General features: G+C 49.6%; 1 protein-coding gene across 1 annotated transcript; it reads right to left on the reverse strand.

Moving 5' to 3' along the window:
• Window positions 1-4,807: 4,807 nt before the first annotated feature.
• LOC142785287 (uncharacterized) lies at window positions 4,808-14,073 on the reverse strand. Its single transcript, XM_075883748.1, has 7 exons — window positions 12,609-14,073; window positions 12,355-12,456; window positions 11,707-11,886; window positions 11,039-11,089; window positions 7,857-7,937; window positions 7,316-7,686; window positions 4,808-5,350 (listed from the first exon to the last, which is right to left on the reverse strand). Exons 1-7 carry the CDS (start codon window positions 14,071-14,073, stop codon window positions 4,808-4,810), a joined length of 2,793 nt encoding a protein of 930 aa, XP_075739863.1.
• Between the last annotated feature and the right edge of the window lie 2,277 nt (window positions 14,074-16,350).

The raw sequence follows: 16,350 nt of genomic DNA on the forward strand, positions 1-16,350 counted from the left end.
CTACTTCTCGCAGGCCCACAGACAGGCAAGGGCCTCGCGCTCTCCGGCCGAGTATTTTCGTTCTGTCTCTGTTAATGTCCGCGATGCAAATGCCACAGTACGCACATGGGGCCCCTCCACCTGCTGCAGTACGGCACCGAGACCGTATGCAGAGGCATCTGTTGCGACAATGACAGGTAGTGTCGGGTCAAACATGCGGAGGACCTTGTGGGATGCTAGAAGTCTTTTTACTCCCGCGAAGCTCTCTTTCGCAGCGTCATCCCAGTCGAAGTGCACGTCTTTGCGAAGTAGACGACGCATTGGCTCTACTTGCTCTGCCAGTCGCGGCACGAATTTGGAATAGTATTCAACTAGCCCCAAAAAGGAGCGTAGAGTGGCTGCATCTCTAGGCGCAGGAGCATTGATGATTGCACCAATCTTGGTCTGGAGCGGTGCTATACCCTCTGCGCTGACGCGATGTCCTAAGAACGACAGCTCCGACGTGTTGAAGACGCATTTTTCGTTGAGCTTGAGCCCAGCTTCTGCTATTCGTTCCAGCACTTGCTCCAGGTTTTGCCTGTGTTCGCTCTCAGTCTTGCCAAAAATGATTATGTCATCCAAGTAGCATAAAACCCCTTTGCAACCTCCAAGAATTTTCCGTCATGATCTGCTGAAACGCAGCTGGTGCCGATGCCAACCCGAAGCAGACCCTCTTGAATCTAAAGAGGCCATTGTGAGTTATAAATGAAGTTAGGTCCCTGCTGTCTGGGTGCAGCACAACCTGGTAGTAGGCTGATGCCAGGTCCACCTTGGAAAAGCAGCGGGCTCCATTGAGGGCATGAAGCAGCTCCTCCATATGAGGCAAAGGGAAGTTGTCTGCTACTATAGCTTTGTTGGGTTCCCGGAGATCGACACAGAGTCGAATGCTATCATCTGCTTTGCGGGCTGCTACAATAGGAAACACCCACTCGGAAGCATTGACTCTCTCAATGACATCAGCAGCAAGTAGCTTCTCAATCTCGTCAAAGACCGGCTGGCGGACTGAAAATGGTAGGGTATCTCAGCTTCTGTGCGACTGGCGCGATGGAAGTTTTCATCTTAACTTTGTGTTGCACACGTCTTACAAGTCTCAGGCCAGGCAAAAACAAGTGGCCAAACTTGGTCCACAGTGTTGGCGGCATTCCAAACTTGGGAGGGCCAAGGGGTTTTTCATGCCTGGGGCTTTGGGCAAGGCCTGCACTCATTGCTGGAAGCTCTCGGCATTCCTGCGTGGACATTTGCAGGCAGCGCAATTCCTCTCCCATGATGCGAAGGTCAAGGGCTTGAACCGCATCCAGGCCAAGGAGAGATGTACCACATGCTGTAACATGAAAAGTTACAATGGCTTCTTTCCCCTTGTATGTGACTATGGCGTGAAATGACCCGAGAACAGGAATCTTCCTGCGCGAAAAATCCAGCAATGTAAGATGGGAACTTGTCAGTTGTACTGCGTTTGCGAACAAGCCTTGGAATTGGTGCTCACCCATAATAGACACGGCCGAGCCTGTGTCCACCAAAAAGTTCATGGTATGCACCCGTGTCATCGCGGTAACTGACGCGACATTGACATCCACGTAGACGCCTGTGCTCTTATCAGTACGGACCGCCAAGGTGCTAATGACACTGGTAACATCCTTCTCCGGAACGATTTCCTGGACCTCTGCAGAATACCCTTCTCGGCCGCGACGGTAGCTGCGACATGCTCTCTTAAAATGGCCGTGGCGTCCGCAGGCAAAACATGTGCGACCGCGCGCGGGACATTCCGTAGGCGAACACCGTGCTGCGCCGCAGTTTCCGCAGGCATTTACATTTCTAGGCCCGGGGACAGCAGCGGCGGTGGCATTCATATCAGGTGAAGGTGCGCTGTACGCGCGTGAGCAGCTGAAGTGGCGACGGCCCGGAAGGCGTGTGCCATTATCGCCGTTATCTCGTCGATCGTGCCTGGCTGAGCTGTATTGCAACTGCTGCTGAATGCGCTGCACAGGATTGGCGAAGGCTTCAGATTCACGTTGGGTTTGCTCACGAAGCCGTGCTACCTCGACAGCATGATCGAATGTAAGGTTATCGCCCTCCAGCAGCAATCGCTCTCGTAGCCGCGGGCACGTGACGCCTGCTACGAACTGTTCACACAGGTTTTCGTCCGCTTGAGTGGCGAAATTGCAAAGAGCTGCTAACTCCCAAAGTGCTACAGCGAAATCAGTGATGGGCTCACCCTGCAGTTGACGACGCTCCCGGAATCGATGGCGTTGAAGGCTGTGGTGTACACGTATCTCGAAGGAGTACGGCCAGCAGCGTGGGTCCGGTCTTAGCGAGCCGCAGGGCACGCGTTAACCGTCGCCGTGGCGGGAAACACGATACTGCTCAAGTCGCAACACTTTATTGTGGCAACACCAAACGCAGTACAGCCCGTTGCAAAAAGGCGCGGCGGGAAAGCAAGTAGGCTTATCCACGCCACGGGCACAAAGTACTACACAGGGTGCCACGAGCACGTCTCCGCGGTAAAGGTGATCCACGGAGACACCGGGACAAAGGGCCCGGTTGCTCGAGCGAGGGCAAAGGCGCTCGCGTTGGCTTCGAAGGGAGACGAGTCGGCGTAGCTAGGCCACGCACTAGGACACCGTACTGCCCTTCGGCCGTGAGTACGCAGCGGGGCAACAAAAGGTGAGCGTTCGCATCGGGCGCGAGGCGCCGTCAGCGAAGTCCGACGAGCCCCGAGCGACGGGACTCGACGGACGGAAAAGAATGCGTAGCTCACCGTTTGAAGTCCCGGACTGTACTCCCCGCTCCCGACGCAGCGCGCGAAAACCTCTTGCGAGTCCCCACGCGCGGCGCCACAGTCAACATCCGCTACCGGGTGAGGGAGTTAAACGTCACTCCGCCCTTCCCAGCGCGGCAGACAGCAAAGGAGGGCAGACATGTCGGGACATGAGAATGGCAGAAAGGCGGGAAAGCCCGCGCAAAGGCAGCGGGCCAGCCTCAATTCCCACAAGGCGGACGTTGCAAGGGGCGGCGAAATGCTTCGAAAGCATCTCAACGGCTACGTCATACTCGTCGGGTGGGCGTAGGGCTTCCGTGGTCATGTCTTGCATTCCAGTAGGTGCAGTGGTTCCGATGATTCCAGCGGCGGCATCTGGCGTGGCCGTGACACCGAGTGCAGCACTCGTTGTCTCTGCCTTGGTTTGCGTCGTACTAGGTGGAAGCGCGTCGAAAATGCGCTGTCCTTCCGTCCCAAGACAGTGCAGCAGGAGGGCTCGGCGACGGGGTGCAGGTAGCTCGTTCGCTCCGGACGCCAGCAGAAACCTTTCGAACAGTCGTAACCATCGGGCCCATGGCACATTGGGCGTGCCGGGGGTGGCCAGAAAAGGAGGAGGTGGCAAAATGCCCGTGGAAGCCATCCTCGTCGCCAGAATATCGTGTAGTGAAAGTAACCACGCTACACCACTGTACGATCCATGACAATAACCCAGTTTGATCAGCGAGTATCGTTTATATACACACGAGCACAGTGGCGCCATCTACAGTCAAACCTCGTTATAATGAAGTTGAAGGGAGAGTCGTAATTACTTCGTTATAACCATTAGTTCGTTATAGCCAATATCCATTTCTACCGACAATTAGCCAGCAAGAGAGAATGTACTCACCACCGAATATCACAGCAGCCCGCCGCGCAGAGAAAAACGGCAGTCGGAAGGCAAAAAACTAGCAAAATAATAAAGAACAATGCACTTTATTTCCGCCAAGTTCAGCACACCAGCTGGCAGATCACTTCGAAAAAAAATAGTCCTTGATAGACTTTTGCCGACTCTTCTTCAAGCGGATGACTGCTCTTTCAGCGGCAGCCGCTATTTCAAGTCCGTCCTCACCGTCATCATGAGCACCAAAGAAGCGGCGCAGCAGGTCTGTCGCATCCAGCGCTTGCGCGGCCGTCGGCACGTCGGGTTCGTTAGGCTCCGGGGTGTCAACACATTCGTCACTGTCATCATTATGCACCCCCGTCACCGCGCGCACAATTTCCGCATCTGACAACTCTTCGGTTGTCACCGCGTCAGCATCGGCACCGACGTACGTGCAGAAAGTGTCGCAGTCAGGCACAACACCGGCGTCAAGGAGAGCGTCCCACGATGTCTGGGCCTGGTCGCCCGCGGCACCCTCACTGGCGACATCACCGAGATCTTCGCTGGGCTCTCCGCTGCTGACGCCAAATGAGGCATGCCGGAAGCAGTTGGCGATCGTGCTTGCCGTGACTGCAATCCAGGCAGCTTGTAACATCTCGATCGCCATGTACAGGTCGATCGTTGTCTCGCGCTTCATGCTCATATTGAGCAAAATGCGGTCAATGACACGCTTGCGGTAGCCCGACTTAAAGTTCATGATCACCCCTTGATCGAGGGGTTGCACAACCGCAGTAGTGTTAGCCGGCAAAAAGCACAGCTCAATGTTTTTTAACACAACGGTAGTGTGGTGGGCCGCGCAGTTATCCAGGACGAGGCATATCTTGCGGTTCTGCTTGCCCAGCCGCTCGTCCCACTCACCCAGCCATTGTGCAAAGATCTCTCTCGTCATCCAGGCTCTGTGGTTGGCCACATAACTCACTTGGAGTTTCCGCTTTCCTTTGAAGCATCGTGGTGATGCACTTTTGCCGATCACGAGGGCCGGCACTTTTTCGGACCCGTCCATATTCGCACAAAGTAGCACGGTCACACGGACCTTGCTCTGTTTACCGCCCTGGCAGCGGTCACCTTTGAGGGCCAAGGTTTTTCGCGGCAACATCTGATAGAACAGGGCAGTCTCATCTGCGTTGAACAAATCCCTGGGGCTGTATTTTTTCGAGCAGCTGCCCAATGTTCTTCTTGATCCACGCCACTGCAGCTTCGCGGTCCACAGATAGCGATTCCCCGCTGACAGCCCTGCCGACGATGTCGTGGCGCTCCTTGAAGCGCTGCAGCCAGCCGTCACTCGCCACAAAATCATCGTGCCCCATGATGCACGCGAAGTTCCTTGCCTTCTGCTGCAGAAGTGCCCCGCTCACAGGAGTGCCGCTTGCTCTGATTTCTAAAAACCAGTTGAACACCGCCTTCTCGACAGCTTCGAAGGCGGGGGCTCGCAGCTTCATTCGGTCGCCTTTGACGCCACGTGTGACAGCGTCGGCAATAGCTTCTCTCTTGCTTAAGATCGTTGACAGCGTGCTCAACGATACGCCGAAATCTTCGGCCACTTTTTTTTTCTTGACGCCGGACTCAACGGCTCTCAACATTGCAGACTTCTGCTCAATTGTGATGATTTTGCGCTTACGTTTGCTGTTGTCCATGTCTAGCGGCGGAGGGGTGTTGCTCTTCCACAGCGAACGTCAAGGAACCAAGTACAAAGCCAACAAACAGGGTTACCAGATGGTGCGAGCCTCAAACCGCCAAATTGGACTCCGAGGTAGCCCAAACATAGCCAAACCCGAAAATTTGAAGTAGCCCAAAAATAGCCAAAATCAGCAAATGTATGCGTGAATATGTCGTATTGCGTAATATTTTTTTTGCTATTCAATCCACAATGATTGAGCGATGGCTGCAGAATCTAGACAAAAGTTTATTGTCACTTAATAACAAACAAATGAATGGAATCACAAAGAAATATAGAAGCATATTTACAAAAAGTAGAAATAGGTAGGGTTTACAAAAAAGTAGATATATACAAAAACTCATGAAATAGAAAATACAACAAAAGAGATGAAAGTGGAGAAGCGAAATAACTTAAACATGATAACTTAAACACTTGATTTGGATGCCGAGGCACTGCTCGGCCCATACAAAACGGTGGAGTTAAAACGCGACAAAAATTCTCTTCCCGGTTTGAAATCTTTGCAGCAGCCAGCGTTCCTCCCCAGACCAAATTTTACATGGAGCAGCGCTTCTAAGGTCTCGTTAGACATCCTGTTTCGAATGTCAGTTTTAGTAAGCGAGACCTGGCTGAAAACTCGTTCAACAGCAGCGTTTGACACTGGTAGTGACAGCAAAGATAGCGCCAGCTTTGACATCAGTGGAAACATCGAGTTCCCGGCAACATTTTTTGCATTGTGTACGGTTACCCAGAATTCGGTTATGGAGTGGGTACCCTCTGCCAGATCGTCGACTCTGGTTTGGAGTAGGTGATACTCAGATTCCATTGTTGAAATACAACTTGGCTCTACAAAAGCATTGAATGAACGATGCACGAAATCGAAAGAGTATTTCTTAATGCTCTTTGGCTCGAGAAGCTTGAGGTCACTGAGAAGCTTCATGTTCGCGGGAAGCCGCTTGAGCACACTCCGTATAGATGCTATCACAAACTTGCGGCACCTTTCCAACAAACAAACTTTTTCACCTTCGCTGAGTGAAGACTTCTCAAAACTGTCGAGAAAAATAACGCCCAAGCTGCATGCCCTCACATGCAATATGTGCTGCTCCCACTCCGCATTGTCAGGTTCTGCATAGCCAGGCATAACAACTCTTGTCATTAAAGCTTTAACAAAAGAAATCAATTCTTCATTGAGTCTCACAGGGTCCGGGGCCTCGCACTGAAAGAGCTTATTCATTCGCTCGAATTCATCGATTATTGGGCTTAGAAAACGGAGAAAAAGTAAATTTTGCTCATCAGCGTACATTTCGCTGAGTAATCTTGCTGCGTAGCAGCGTTCCTTACTTTTCATCGCATCAAAGTGAGATCGCAGGGCAGCCCACTGATTCAAGACTGATCTCAAGGCAGGCGCAATGCTAAGCCATCTCGTGGCACAAACGCCTATGAGCTTATTCGGGACATCGCCCGAAGTAATGGCGGCGTATGTTACTCTATATTCTTGCTGCCTTTTCGGTGAATGGGCGAACCAGTTGAAGGTTTCGCGTACTAGGTAGTCAATGTGCGTGGGAAGTACATATATTGCCTCACTACAGGCAAGCTGTAAAGAATGGCACACACACTTCACAAGAACAAGCCGTGCATTTTCTGCCTTCATTTTTGTGTAAAGGCTGTTGTGCTGCCCACACATGACGCTCGCTCCATCTGTCCCGATACCCACACAACATTTGATGTTCAGTTTGCAAGCATCTAACAGCCCCTTCAACTCAGAAAATAGCCCTTCCGCGGATGCATCGGTCACTGGCACCAAGCCGAGAAAGGCTGTAAGAAAATCCCTTTTGCTGCGAGAAAAAAAGCGCGCCACGACGGCTAGCTCCTTCGTGCACGAGACGTCCGTGCTCTCATCCACAATCAATGAATATTGTGCAGCAGTCATGTCCTTCAAGAGCTCTTCTCTAAATGTTGGCCCCAGTACCTTTGTCACTAGCGCAGCGCACTTCGTTCTCCCCAAGGTGACGGCCGACGCCAACACCGAATCGCTGAAGCACCCACTGATCACGGGCGTCAAGTGGTCCGCCGTCAGGAAGCTTCCGTGAACAGCCAAATGAGCAGCCAAGCGCAGCTCTGCTACCTTGAGGTCGTCAGAAGAACTGGAACATGGCTCCCTGGGTCTTCTGTCCACAAACGATGCCAGAAGCCCCGCTGCTGGACTAGCGGAACACTTCATGTTGTTTGCATGCTTGACCCTTGTGGAGTGCAGCTTTAGGTCTTGAACGTGGGGCCGCAATTCCACCTTGCATGCTCGGCAATAGGCCATATCGCCTGAATTGGATGGCGATAGCCAGTCTGCACGTTCAGAAACAAACAAAAAATAGTACTGTACTCACTGCACATATGCATATGCCTCAAATTTCAATTTTGCGTATGAATGGAACATTTTTTTTTCTAAACAGGGCATTAAATTACATACAAAAGCATTCTGACACAATTTGTGCCGAGGATAGAAAATATATTACCTTTGAAGTCCGGCTCCTTCTCCCATTCCTTTTTGTAGTTGCGCGCGTACTTGGCCCACTTGGCCATCCTGGAGCTCGTATCTTCAAGCTCAGAGCCTCAGACCTGAGACGCACTGCTAGCACTCGGCAAGAAGCGCGAATTTATACCTCCAAATACAATGATCGAAGAGTGTTCAGACGTGTAACGACACGAAGAGCTGTAGTCAACAAGCCCCGCATTCAGTGGTGTAACCAAGGAAGCGGGGGGGGGGGGGGGGGGGGGGGTCCGTTTGCCCCCTCAGAGCCTCAGACCCGAAGCGCAATGAAATTTAAGTGGATGAAATGACAAACTGCTACCGGCAGGGTCACTGAACCTGCAACCTTCGGATGGGTGCTCCCCACGTGTCATAGCTTTCACAATCATGTACCCCCTTCCCCTTTTCGGGAGACTTGAAAATATGCGCCAATGACTGACCAAGCGCCACCCCCCCCCCCCCCTCGACGTTTTTTTTTAAATCTGTTCTCCGCCTCATAATCCTGCAGCAGCGGTTCCTGCGAGTCTTGTGCACCATTTCTTAGTACTTGTACAGTGTGATGTCTGAGGGTCACATTTCGGGTTGTCGCAAATTGTTGGGGTATTTGAAGAACGTCTTTCCACTCCTGTCATAACACGTGCAATGTCAGACGGACACCCTCCGATTCAGTAAAAACTGTAAATGCTCGCGTATTCAACAAAGCATTTCATAAGAAGCACAGGTGTGCATTCTACTTAGAGGCACTTCCTCTGCTATCTTGGATTTTGGTCTCGGACTGAGCAAGAAGGCCCCCTCCACATCTTTCTTATTATCTTTCACTGTGTGGTGCGGGAAAGGGGAGGGGGTGCTTGCTCAGCATTTTACGGTAGTAGAAGTCAAGAAAGTCTAGAGAAAACGTAGCCATCAACACGGTTTCAAACTGAAGACACGTGAAGCCCTTTCTTGGGCTACGTACTCCAGGTGCAGGGATCGTTCAACACATCGGAATGTTTTGATGGCGGGATACGCATGTAAGCCTTGGCGTTCTTTGTATAGAGCTTTTTAACAGAGAGAACCATCGCCACCTTTCTTAGCTTTTGCACGGGAGTACAAAAGCTGACGTCGCGCCACGGTACTGCATTTTTGGGGGGTCACGCATGTTAACAGCCAAAAGGGGCTTATGGCGGCGGCCAGGGGGCCGTCGTTGACAAGGTGCATTAGAGTTCCTAGAGAGTTTTAGTGCCGGGGACACCCAGACGCTCGCGTACGCATGCTCCTGCTTTCCTTTGTATTCTCCGTGGTTGCAGCTGCTGGGGGTTCCCGGCGGCTGGAGGTACAAACGAACGCAAGAGCGTGCGTGCGTAAGCTGTTTGGGGTCCCCGATACTAAAATTATCTACAGTTTGTAGCTTTTTGGAATTTTTGCCTAGTCGAGAGCAATGTAGCCCAAAAATAGCCACATAGCCAAACAGAAAAATTCGACGCCAACTCGAACAAAAAGTTGCCCAATTTGGCTATTAATAGCCCAATCTGGTAACCCTGCCAACAAAGCCGCAATCTCCGCCGACCCAGCGTGGAGCTATGGTGGCTAGAAGGGGCAGTGTGACGGGCAGGGGCCAGATGGTGCACATACGTGCAATGAAACATGGCGGCAGGTCTAGGTGGCGCTGCGCGCGTCGGGAGCGCGTGCAGCGGTGTTGGTAGAGCGTGGCTGAAGGCCAAGTATGTATATATATGTTTTTTTCATATTTGTTCGTTATGCGGCATGCATTTGTCGCACGCTAAACTTGCCATGTATGCTGCAAATGAGCAATTTTATTGAGTTGCCAGTCTGCGCGAGATATGCGATACATACGGCGAATGGGTAGTTGGCAGTCGCCCGTGTTATGTAAATTTGTGTTAGACGTTCGTCCCGGATACGACGTGCTCCTCAAATTATTTTATTCTTGTTGCTCCCTAGTTACGCCCCGCACTCAATAAAAAAAAAACAAGCTCCGGTTCGCGCGGGAACTATACTAACTACGCAGCTGCAACTTGAATGTTTTGAAGAGGGGCGTTACATTCCCTTAACATTTACAACTTGTGCGTGTCGTGTCACAAGGCTACAACACTCTGGTCATTCTACTACCACTAAGTATATTAAGCAAGTGTTTCTGGAAATGTAAAAAGTTTGCACGGTGCATCCAGCTGGTTCTTCAGAAACATTTTATTTTTGACATGCTCATGCATCAGTTCCAACACAGTGCGAAAAAATGCACTAAAACAAATCAATCAGCATAGCTGAGAATTCTAAGGGAAAGTACCCACAAAATTTACTGGCACCTTCGCAACTTGAGGTGTTTCTGTTTTTGCCGCTGGACAGATCGGTCTTTATTCAGCGACTTTGTATAAAAGTGCAGGCGCGTGAGCACAAAAAACTGCACAATTTTTGCAGTTAGTTCTTTGCCATGATTGGCACAGCCAACTTGATGAAGTTTAATGGTACTCAGAAATGACATGAAATCATGAATACTGAATGCCTGCAGCTTCTCGGTAGAGAAAAAAAAAGTAAATGCTTCTTCTAATGTTGCCACAAGGATGGCCAAGTCATCCCCAGGATATAACAAACCCCCTCGATCAAAATGTTTGGTGAATTCATTGTCTGCACTTTCTGCTACATCCTGTTTTTTCATGGCTAGCTTTGATGCACATGTGCCACAAGAATTTTTGGTCCTGAACTTTCTAGCTACATAACCAGACAGGTAGTAAACCAAACGGCTGTCACTTTTCTCTACCACATAGCTGCTGTGGTCGCTTCTAAAAGCAGACTGAATGGCATCGCCAGCACCATCTATATCTCCAGCCTCGAGCATGTCCTCAATAATCTCTCTTAATCCGAAAACGGCACTGTTACTTGCACCTGCTGAAGACGTCGTGTCCAGTAGAGCGTTCACAACCTGTGCCGGGGAGTTTCCAGACTTTGGTGGTCGCGCAAGATTGTAGAAACTGAGACAATTTACAGTTATAAGAAACTGCCCCGGGCTTGGGTGGTCATTTGTACCCGAATACTGTCTTATTATACCGAACAAGTTTTCCAACTTGTCTTGACTTAATCTTGATGTCAGCAAGTATTTAAACGCCACTGACGACGTTAAATACTGCAGAAGTGAGAGTGTACTGCGTATTGTAACTCTCATACCCTCAGCAGTACCTTTGCTCATGAAGCCACCTCCACATTTTTTGGAAGCTTCTTCCCATGCATCTAAGAAGACAAGAAAAGCCTCAAGCTCAGCAACATCTTGTGATGACGGTCTAAGTCCTCGCTTTGGACACCTTGACGTCATGATTGATATTAGCCGACTGAGGCGTCTCACAAGTTGTTCAGTCGCGGACACTGAGCTGGAGAACTCTGGTACATCCGATCTGTACAGAAACATACCTTTCAGAACTTCCTCACCGAAAAGCGTGAAAGCTAAATTTACTTTCATCTTTTCAAAGGAGTTTGGTCGTATATGTGCTTTTGTTACAAGGGGCATCGCTTTAAGTGTTAAAGAGCTGTTGTCTTTGGCCCATGCTACCTCTATATCTTCAATGCATGCACGCCCATCCGGAGTCGTGAACCCAGTGCTGACAAACGTGTTGCGGATGCACTTCACTAGATGAGGAAAATCGGAACAGAAGTGCAGCTCTCTTGAAGAGTCTACAGGATGTGACACCTTGCATGTGATGCCACCCGAGTGTGCTGAAAAAAAAGTACGTATGTATGAGATTGTTGAAATTCCTAAGCACAAGGACCAGCAAATGTTATTTCAACACAGTTAGCCCTGCAATACTGCTGACTTCAGTGCTCCAAATTACAGGTTCAACAAAGTATCATACCACCGATTCCAAATGACTTCCACATGCTGCGATTCCAAGTAGCCCCGTCACACGACACGAAGTCCACGAAGAGACCGGCTTTTTCTGCCAGAAGAATCGCCTCAAGAAGCAGCTTGGAAAGCATGTCTGCCTTGATATTTCCTTTTGAGGAAAACACACCTAGTATCTGTGTCCAGTCCCCTGCAGAACAAACAAATAAAAGCAGAGCCAACAAGCGTGAATAAATACGATACATTGAACCCCTTAGAGGCGCATGTGAAAAATTCAAAAATTGAAATTTTTGCACAATTTTCTTGAAAAGAAACAATAATTTTTTGAGAAGTTGAGGCAGAATACATTAAAAAGGTGATAATCAGATAATATTTGAGCTTTATGTTGCGAAAAATAACAATAAAGAATTCTCATTTTCCAGAATATGGCACACTTTTGCTCACAAACTTGAAAACAAAAATGACAAGTCGTACAGTTGCTCTGTTTGACGTGGTTGTACACAAAAGTACGCACTTCACAGATGCACTTGTTTTAATGTCTTCATATGTTTTAGTTAGTGCGAAGACATGTTTTGTACTACGGCTTCCAACTTGGTTAAACTGGTGCCTCACACATCATATGGAATGCACAGGAAAGATACTACACAGAACTACTCACCCTGAAAGGGTTGAAAAAGCATCACCATCCCATGGTCTGCTGGCGTGGATCTTTGCTCGTCTGCTGTAAAGCTGCCCAGGTCAACAAATCCTTCAACAAACCCTAAAAAAATGACAAAAACTTGTAGTTAACACGACAACAGACTTATTTGGCATATGCGCTGTTACTGAAAATAGGGAGTGTGATTTTCGCATCAAATAATTATTTTCATATTTAAATCGTGTTGGGTGTAGAGAAACGTAGGCACTACATACCTGCTTGGTTGACACCAAACTGCTCAGACAGCTTCAGTTCATCGAAAATGATGCCACCATGTCGGCTGCAGACATCCATGCTTTCAGTCTTCGCACTAAGTGCCTTAAACACAGTGTCATTAAATCCGAAGCCACTTTTGAAATTGCGCACATAACGCTGTAGACAAGTTCGGCTTGGCAGGACAAGAATTTTCTGCTTCCGAAGGTGCTCATAGAGCTTCGGACTCCTCATGCGAAGCAGCACGCACTCTAGGATCCAATTCTTCTCATACAGCATGCCACATGTCGATTTTCTTTTAGCTGCACTGAAGCATGCCATAATTGCCATCTGTTGTTTCTGAGGCAACTTTTTAATGCGTTCATTCAGTGCCTCATCTCCAATTTGCTCATTGGCAGACTTCATCATGTCGAGTTCCCTCTGCACGTTCAGCAGCTTTTGTTGAGCAGCTACCAGACGGCGGCGAGTGTTGGCGTGCCTTACAAGGCGTTTAACTGAAACGCCGTGTTTCTGTCGTGATTGCTGATTTTGCAAGAGCTTTCGTAGGTACTTGCAGTGCATGCAAGGGCCCTTACTTTCGCATGTAAGGCTGCACTTGGGCGAAAAGTACAAGCCGGCAAAATACTCATATTTTCCTACTGTGTTTGGTTTCATACCACAGCCAGCACATAAAACCAGAGAATGTGCGCTGTTCAGCGCCAACTGCGCCTCATCTGGTGAGGAAACATTGCGTTTTAGGTGCAGCTTGCCCCTAAGAAAAACGGAACAACTGACTGTTCCTACTTGCTCAACGGCCTGTTCGAACTTCACCAATTTCGGCAGCAGTAGGTGATCCAACTCGGCACCCTCTAACTCGCAAAGGCCGAAAGTGACGGTCCCTGTTTCAGTGGAAAACGATAGTTTGTTCCAGCTTGTGTTAGGAAGTTCGATGTTCCGGCACACGTATTCCGCACTGACTTCACTCTGCGGCTCCACTCCTATTGTGTCAGTATGTACAGCTTCAGTAAACTCCGATTCTGCAGCATGTTGTGCTTCTATTACTTGTTCACTTTCTTCCGGCGCCTGCTGCTTTACAGTAGTCCTTCTTTTTTTAGTCGGGGGCTCACCTTGTTCACACAGGTTTCTCTCCTTCCTTCTAGTCGGCGTTTTCTTTGTGAGGTATTTTGGCGCATCCGGGAAGATTGTAGGAACGGCGTCCTCTGTTAGCAGCGGCCGATCGCGTGGAATTTCAACCACCTCACTCTTGATAACATGACGATAAGTCCTCTGTATAAACGTTGCCTCGAAGTGACGTTCACAAACGACGCAGTCGTTGGTTAGTTCCTTATCGCCCCGTTTTATATTACGGGCCCACTGCTCCCGTTTCAATGCATCCTTGGGAGCTCGAAACGACGACACCCTTGCCGGACACGACTTGTACCCACTTTTACAACCGGGTACAAAACACGTACCTGCTTTCGCTGGCATGGTAATAGTGTGTCGCTATCCGCAATCATTCACATGGTGCGCGTCCAGGAGTCACACAAAAACAGTTGCACGTGCGGAAGTTTGCTCACAGCGCCAAACACACGTGGCTGTAGCAGCTGTAGCAATGGCTGTAGCGGCGAAGATCTCGCGCGCTCCCGACAATCGCCGTGCCCCTAGCGGCGTAAAAAATGTCATCGCGTTTTGTGTGCCTCTCTCCCACGGCGTGCATATGGCGACCGTCACACTGCCCTTCTAGCCACCATAGTGGAGCTGAGGGAAGGAGGAGGTCAGATGCGCGGGCGGGTCAACGAGTTCTACAGGAGAGGGGAGGTCGGCTGACGCGCACGCTCGCGCGAGTTGCTGCGCGGGCGAGTCCATTAGTTCCTGAGAAAAGGGGAGGCAGGGCGACGTGCACCCACGCGCGTGTTGGCAGGCGGCGCAAGGCGCGAGTTTTGAATTACCGCTGCCGTGATGGGACGTGAACCGGCGCGCGCTATAAGATATTGAATTCACGTATACCAAAATGATCAGTAAATGCTTGTTGTGGTCAAAGAATGGTTCGTTATATCCATTGTGAGGAAATTTTCGCTTCGTTAAAACGAGGTTTTAAATACATGGGCGTCTATGGGAATTTCAAGGGGAATTACAATTCCTTCGTTATATCCATTAGTTCGTTATATCCCACTTCGTTATAACGAGATTCTACTGTATTGTGAGTCCAATGACTCAGAAGGCCATCTGGTGTAAACGCACAACACTACAATACCATTCACTGCTTGTCGCAACACGGGGGCGTGGGTTGTTTTCGGAAGTACACTTGACATTGAATCACGCCAACAACATGAGTAATCGATAAACAAAGGAAGAAAGCACCTGAGCGAGTTGACAAAAAGGCGCACCTACGATAAGGCTATTTTGAACAGCAACGTAAGACGAGGCATCATCGGCCATTCGATCATTGCAGGAAAACTTCCTGACACGCGGAAACTATCGAGTAGACCAGCTTTAAAGCATGATAAGCTCACAATAAATGCACTCAATATCTATCAACACAGAAAATATGTAACCGCGCATTTAGCCCACATCTGCTTGCGCCATAGAGTTTTCTAAAACAATGTCTCGTTGCCTAAAATTAACTAGAGGAGACTCTGGCGCTGCAATCGTTCAGCGACCATGGGAATGATTGACAGTACACGCATTTCTCTAGTCTTCGCAACTGTTGTCAACTCTTTGGCCCAAAAGGAGACTGGGCGGAAGATTGGAATATCTGTAAATTTGATGGACGGGGGGTAGTGCGTAGTAACTTTCGTCCACATTCTTCTCCTTCAAGGGTACACACAGTGTTCGGTCATTTCACAACCACAACGCAAGGCTGCTCGGTGAAGGGCTGCCCAACGACGGTAGGAATCGCCTGCGACTCATTTGGCAAGGATCAGATGGGGACGTCGGCTGTTGTTTGGTTAATCGTGAGGTTAACGCTGGCCTCATCGCACGGCTTCACATGTCCCAACAAGTAGCAACCGATGGCCAGTGGCTTCTCCATCACCGTGTATTTGATCCCTGCTTGTTTTGACACTCTGATTGCTGTGGTCACCTTAAGCTCTCACTTCGTTTCTGTTAACCTTAGCCAGCGTGAAATACTTTTCGTTCGCCGCGTCTGCTGCCCGGATGTCAACATTCACAATGCTTTGAAAGAGGCGCAGCGTCATCTCACTTTTTGTGCTTTGTGTCCACTTCGGTTGAATCATGAGTTGAACTTTGCCCTTTTCTGCGGACACGAGCAATTTAGAGAGGGGTGACCGTACTTCTTACAGTTAGAACACTGCGGCCTTCTTTTTTCGGGGAGCCGGTCTCTTTCCTCGGTTGGGATAGTTTGGTCTCCCTTCTTGATTCGGAGTTTTGTTGGCTTTGTTTACTTTTGTTAATCAAGGCCGTTCCCGCAACTCGTTTTTCATTGTGGCCGTGACCCACAAGATTTTGAAATCCGCTCGCCTTTGAATGTTTTCAGTCCCGGGAGCCAACGCATCCGACTCGCTCTTCGAGACGCGTCAGTCATCGCAGGAGATCCTCTAGAGAGTTGTATGTGCTCGTGCTGATCGCTCGGGTGGTGTTATGATTCTTTAACTCAGTGATGAAATATTCGATACAAGCTTCGTCGTTAAGGTTGCAACGATGCACATTTGCTAATAAGTCATAATAGTAGCACTCGATGGGCTTGTGGGGATCTGAGGCGCGCCTGCGACCATTTCGCAGGCATTCCGCCGCACGGCCACAACC

Source organism: Rhipicephalus microplus, unplaced genomic scaffold (genome assembly GCF_043290135.1).
Source record: "Rhipicephalus microplus isolate Deutch F79 unplaced genomic scaffold, USDA_Rmic scaffold_20, whole genome shotgun sequence".
NCBI lineage: Eukaryota > Metazoa > Arthropoda > Arachnida > Ixodida > Ixodidae > Rhipicephalus > Rhipicephalus microplus.

Bases quoted from the DNA above. Each gene is read 5' to 3' on its own strand.
- LOC142785287 (XM_075883748.1), bottom strand. From the start codon at position 14,073: ATGCCAGCGAAAGCAGGTACGTGTTTTGTACCCGGTTGTAAAAGTGGG. The intron at 11,887-12,354 runs GTGAGTAGTTCT...TTTGTTCTGCAG, and splicing joins GCTTTTTCAACCCTTTCAGG to GGGACTGGACACAGATACTA. The intron at 7,687-7,856 runs GTAATATATTTT...CTGAACGTGCAG, and splicing joins GAAGGAGCCGGACTTCAAAG to ACTGGCTATCGCCATCCAAT.